The following is a 6,250-nucleotide window of genomic DNA, read 5'->3' on the forward strand; positions in this document are numbered from 1 at the left end:
ATTTAAATTTTTCTTTTTAGTGAAGACAAAAACAAACAGAAAGTATTAACTGTATAACAAACAAGAATATTTGTCATCAATATTCCGCAAATGTTATCAATGAGCATAGCAGTTTCGGATAAAAATTTTGTCAAAAGAGTACATATATTATTTGTGCATATGAGATATTTACTTCACGTGTACGTAGCTGAGACGACATTCAGTACATAATAACTGCAAATAAATGTGTAAATTCAAAAGATATAGATATACTAATTAATATACATGCACATAACAACACCATTATATGTAATTATGAATTTACGATGGATACCAATTCAATTTGAATAAATATTTCTACACGTAAGATTCTGATTTGACAAAACGAAAAAGAAAACCCACGTTCGATAGTCAAATGGTTATCTATATATATTTGAACTGAATGAAAACGTAAAAAGTAAAAAAAATATAGAGTATATAAAGCAATATGATAAGTGGGAGAACAAAATATGGTACCACCACTCACAAATGGAATATGGTGATTATGTCTATGCACATCTCGGTGTGATTACTTACTGACTACCACTTCATTTTTGTAATGTTTGGTTTTATATTTTTAGATGTATTTTTTATATTATTTTTAGTGGTTGGAGTTTGAAGCCCGGCTTCTAGTGGCACTTCCGTCAGTTGTCTCATAGGTGCCGCCCTATAAAGAGCAGATAAGTTAAAGAAACTTAAGTAGCGTAGGTAAGTTAATCTAATATAATAATTTTGATAAATAGGCTAATTTTATTTATTATTTTTCAAAAAATAATCAAAAATTGGCTAAATATCATGTTGCTCCTATTAGCACGAATAAATTCGTGTATAATCAATGATTACAATGAATCCCATCACATTTGTTATTTTGGCAATTTCAATCGTTTTTATATTTTTTGACTGAGATAATGACTTAAAAAGGGTAAAATATTTTTTGATTTGTACATATTAGTTTATTGAGTTTTTTTTTCCGTCCATATTACACATTTAACTTGTTAAACTGTACACATTTAGTCCTTATAATCGGTTACTCCAGGTTAGCAAAAAAAATGACTTAATACGGTAATATATTTCTCATTATGTACATATTTAGTACTTAATATTTTTGTACACATTTAGTCCTTAATATATTTTTGTTTCAAAATAAATTATTTTTGTTTTTGTAATTATTCAGTACTTACGAATGATTTTTTCAGGTTTTTCTTACGGCATCTTACGTGAGACAATCATTGATGAAGTGTGTGGGGTTGTTAATGTTTATATGCAACGTCTCATTTTCACAACTAAAAATTTTAAATTTTTAAATAAGGCACCCTAATTATAAATTCATTATTAAGAAAAAAACTTTATTCCAAAATACATTTACCGAAAATCTGAGTAATATAAGAAACACGGAATAACCTGAAAACATAAACAACTGGGTAAGCACAAAGTTTAGTGAGTTTCCCTCAAAACACTCAATACAACAAACGTATTATCATGAATAACGAGCCCACACTCATCGGAATTGAATACCTTGACCTAATCAGTCATCAGACTGAAATACCAACATGCAACAGGTATAATCAGTCATCAGACTAGAATACCCAAGTCGGCATGCCGTCTTAACCCAACCGCTCTTATCAAGCCTCCGTGCCTACGGCTTACAAGCGGCTCACATCAATTATCTTGGCCTACATCATATAGCAGGACCACCTCAACCTATCCCACCACCATATCGCTATCTCACGGAAGATGTTGTGAGAAAAATGTGAAGAAATCATTCATAATTACTAAATGATTACAAAAACAAAAATGATTTATTTTGCAACAAAAAAATATTATGGACTAAATATGTATAAAATGAGAAATATATTACCCTATTAAGTCATTTTTCCCAGCTAACCTGGAGTAACCGATCATAAGGACTAAATGTGTACAGTTTAACAAGTTGAAGGGGTAAATGTGAACGAAAAAAAATCAATGACTAAATGTGTACAAATTAAAAAATATATTACCTTTTAAGTCATTATCCCTTTTTGATTTTAGCTCCTTTAGCTTAGATGCAAGTTACAAAACACACCCTTATAAATTTTATTCACTCAAATTTCAATAACTTTACTTTATATATATATATATATATATATATATATATATATATATATATATATATATATATATATGTATATATATATATATGCAACAAAGTATATAAACTTAGGTATCTAAATCCACCGTACTACAACGTTTTGTATCATATATGGGTTGTAGTCGTCCAAAGTTTTTAAAATTCAACTTTTAACTTGATTTATTTTTAAGGATTTTAGAAAATTTACCATTATCTTAATCTTACATAATTTTCATTTGTAAATTTAATATATATATATATATATATATATATATATAGGTTTAGGCTCTATGGAAAACAAAAAACCCTAAAAATCATAAAAATGCATAAAAAAATATTTAGAGATCACAAAACTTTTTTTTTGAATTTTTTGTATTAAAAAATCGCATAATTTTTAAATAAATTTGCAGATTTTTTTTGAAAAAAAAAGTTATTTTTTTTTTAAAATTTTGATTTTTGAATTTTTTTTCAGCGAATTTATTAAAAAACCTACGATTTTTTTATAAAAAAGTTTTGTTATCTCTATGTAATTTTTTTATGCATTTTTATGATTTTTAGGGTTTTTATATTTTCTAAATAACCCTTCCCTATATATATATATCAATGCTGTAAAAATCCCGATTAGGTCTCGATTAATCTCCGATTAATCCCTAGGTGCTACTTGACCGATTAGAGAGCGCCTAGCGATTAATCCATGCATACAAAATGACTGAAATAGTAGAACCCGATGAAATTTTAACACTTTGAAAAAATTATATCTCAATAGAAACTATTTGAGGGATGATTAGTGTTGTATTTATCATATTAACCTATTTTGTTATGATATTAGTGGTATTTATGAACTTTTATATGATATTAGTCATATTTAATTTTTTAAAATCTAACAAATTAGCAATTAATGGTCCCCGATTAATCTTCGCCTAGCCGATTAATCCCTTGACCCTAGTCCACCTACTAGCTAACGTCGAGCGATATTTTTGGTAATTTTACCCGCGCCAAACGACGAGTGTGAATAGTTTGTTTCTGTAATTTGTTTTTTTCGGCGAGTAAACTAGTATAAAGTATCATCTTATTGGCTCGAATGTATCGTGTAAAAGTGATCATGATTTTGACTGAGTGCAATAAACTACTATAGATTTGGTAAGAGATTTTTTTTGGTAGGAAAGTTAGAAGTTTTTTTTTTCTATATATTTTTTTGACGAACAAAATAAATGAATCACTAGATGAATAAAAAATAACTTGATTCACAAAAAAAATTCTCAAAAAAACATCTCGATGATTCATTTATTCAATGATTTTGTTGTTATTCACTAAAATTGTCATGGTTTTTTTCATAATTTACTTAAAATTGAATTATGAAGATGTTTTTTTGGATTTTTTTTTTGGAATTATCTTACAAATGAATCATCTAATGATTATTTTGTTTGTTCGCTCAAAAAATATATAGAAAAAAACTTCTTATCTTTCTATTCAAAATTTCTTTCTTTTTTGATCTTGACTTTTTTTCTTTCTTTCTCTCTCTCTCTCTCTCTCTATATATATATATATATATATATATATATATATATATATATATATATATATATATATATATATATATATATATATATATATATATATATATAAGAGTAGAAGTTCATGACTAAAACCATTAAATAGTAAAATAAATAAAAAATAAACTTAAATTAGTAACTTTCATTGATTATTAAATGACTTTAATTCAGTAAAAAATGAAAAAAAAAAACAAATATTTGTACGATGTTAATATCCTTGACGTCATCTTTTTAACAATCGTAATTTAATATATTATTAATATTATTATTATGTTTTTTTATTCTAATATAACAATTGAAAAAGGTGGTACGAATATTGAAAATGTAATGGGCAAATTTGAAAGTTTTGTAGAAGTTGAAGGAAATGAAATGAAAATTTAAATTAAAACTAATATTCACTCATAATGATTGATATAGTGATCGACGTTACTCCACTTTCGTGTATTTAGAACTTTTATCGTGCATTTAAAATTACCTTTAGGTATATAACAAATAATGAAAATCATTGTTGATGTGACATTTTTGAGTGTATATATATTATGACTTATTGGTTCTTCATCACAACTAAAATTCCACCATATCAAAGAAAGGTTGTCTTTTTTATTTTCTTGTCTTCCTTGCACTACTTGTTACCATTGCCGGTTATTTTTTTCGTTTCAACATCCTTTCTCATTGTGAAAAGGGTCGTTAATTTATCAAGCACCATGAGGTTGAAGAAGATGACAATGTTAATGGTGGTGATAATTGTGGTCATGTTTAGACACAGTAACGGTCTAAACATGAATTACTACATAATGACTTGCCCAATGGTTGAGTTCATCATCAAGAACTCAGTCAACTCAGCTTTGAGAGCCGATCCGACTCTTGCTGCTGGGCTTATAAGGATGCACTTCCATGATTGCTTCATTGAGGTACTCGATTCTTTACCTTGTTGACTCGGTCGAGTTGACTCAACCTGACCGTGTTTTATCTAAAAATGCATGATTTATGAGTGTAGGGTTGTGACGCATCCGTTTTACTTGATTCTACAAAAGACAATACAGCAGAGAAAGACTCTCCTGCGAATTTGAGCTTGAGGGGCTATGAAATCATCGATGATGCCAAGCAACAACTTGAAATGCAATGTCCTGGGGTCGTATCATGTGCTGATATCGTAGCAATGGCAGCTCGTGATGCCGTGTTCTTTGTAATGCCATATTTTTTTTTTTAATAAATATTTCATGTTTATCTTGTCTTTATAAGTTATATATATGTTATTGAATATCATTATTGATTATGCAGGCTGGGGGCCCTGTGTACGATATACCAAAAGGAAGAAAAGATGGCACAAGATCAAAAATAGAAGACACTAGAAACCTGCCTCCACCAATTCTAAATAGTAGTGAACTCATAAAAATGTTTGGACAACATGGTTTCACTGCTCAAGAAATGGTTGCTCTTTCAGGTAAGTGATTGATACCTTTAAGTTAAATGTTTCAATGATTATAAGGTATAATAATTAATATATTGAGTATCGTTAATTAATAATTATACTGGACGGGTTGGCCTACTATCACTTTTTTTTTTTTTTTTTAAAGTTTCTATATAATATATATTACGAAAACTATTTTATAACACTAATGATGTATTGTTTTGAAAATAAAAAACACCCAAGCATATTGTAAATATTATTTGAGTTTAATTCGGATGAATTTTGAAAGAGCGACAAGTTTTTTTTGGCTGATTGTTGTTTTATTTTTAAAAATTTTATCTGTTGATCAATATAGAATATAGTATAAGTTGACATGTTTTCATATAGGTGGGCACACTCTAGGGGTGGCTCGATGTTCATCATTCAAGAACCGTCTAAAAAGCTTCGACTCAACCCACGAAGTGGACCCAAGCATCGACAATCAGTTTGTGAAAACGCTTGCTAATACATGTAATGCGGGCGACAATGCAGAGCAACCTTTCGACGCATCAAGAAATATGTTTGATAACGCTTACTATAACGCACTTCAAAGGCAGGCTGGAGTTCTATCCTCGGATCAAACCCTAATGACTGACCCAAAGACTCGACCGATTGTCAATGGCTATGCTATGAACCAAGCCATGTTCTTCTTTGATTTCCAAAGAGCCATGATCAAGATGGGATTGCTTGATGTTAAAGAGACTGGACAAGTACGTCAAAACTGTCGCAAAATCAACTGATTTGAACATCGCATTAATGTATAATACAGACAACTTGATAGTGAGTTTTTTGTGAGTTTTGTTATATTGGATTGGATGTATACAAATAATATGGATTTGGTGATTGTGTGGAGATATATGCATGTATATTAAGTTATTAATGTAATGTCTTTGTTAATTTTTGTCATAACAGTAGATAGAAAAGATAATCTAGCCTGATACATTTACCAAATAAAAATTTATTAGTGTCAATTTTTATTTTTTACATATTAAAATGATAAAATACATACAAATATTAATAAAAAAGGTTCAAGCATGATTAAAAGAAATCCAAACCGTTTACAAAAGAATATAACCACTATCCTATCACACTACAAGAATAACAACTACTAGCGGTGACGTC

The 6,250-nt window shown here is 28.7% G+C and overlaps 1 protein-coding gene across 1 annotated transcript; it reads left to right on the forward strand.

The window, feature by feature from the left end:
* Positions 1–4,239: 4,239 nt before the first annotated feature.
* On the forward strand, positions 4,240–6,025 carry LOC111897614 (peroxidase 47). Its single transcript, XM_023893573.3, has 4 exons — positions 4,240–4,589; positions 4,676–4,864; positions 4,960–5,122; positions 5,477–6,025. Exons 1-4 carry the CDS (start codon positions 4,383–4,385, stop codon positions 5,866–5,868), a joined length of 951 nt encoding a protein of 316 aa, XP_023749341.1. The 5' UTR covers positions 4,240–4,382; the 3' UTR covers positions 5,869–6,025.
* Positions 6,026–6,250: the final 225 nt, after the last annotated feature.

This window comes from Lactuca sativa, chromosome 5 (assembly GCF_002870075.4).
Source record: "Lactuca sativa cultivar Salinas chromosome 5, Lsat_Salinas_v11, whole genome shotgun sequence".
Classification (NCBI taxonomy): Eukaryota; Viridiplantae; Streptophyta; class Magnoliopsida; order Asterales; family Asteraceae; genus Lactuca; species Lactuca sativa.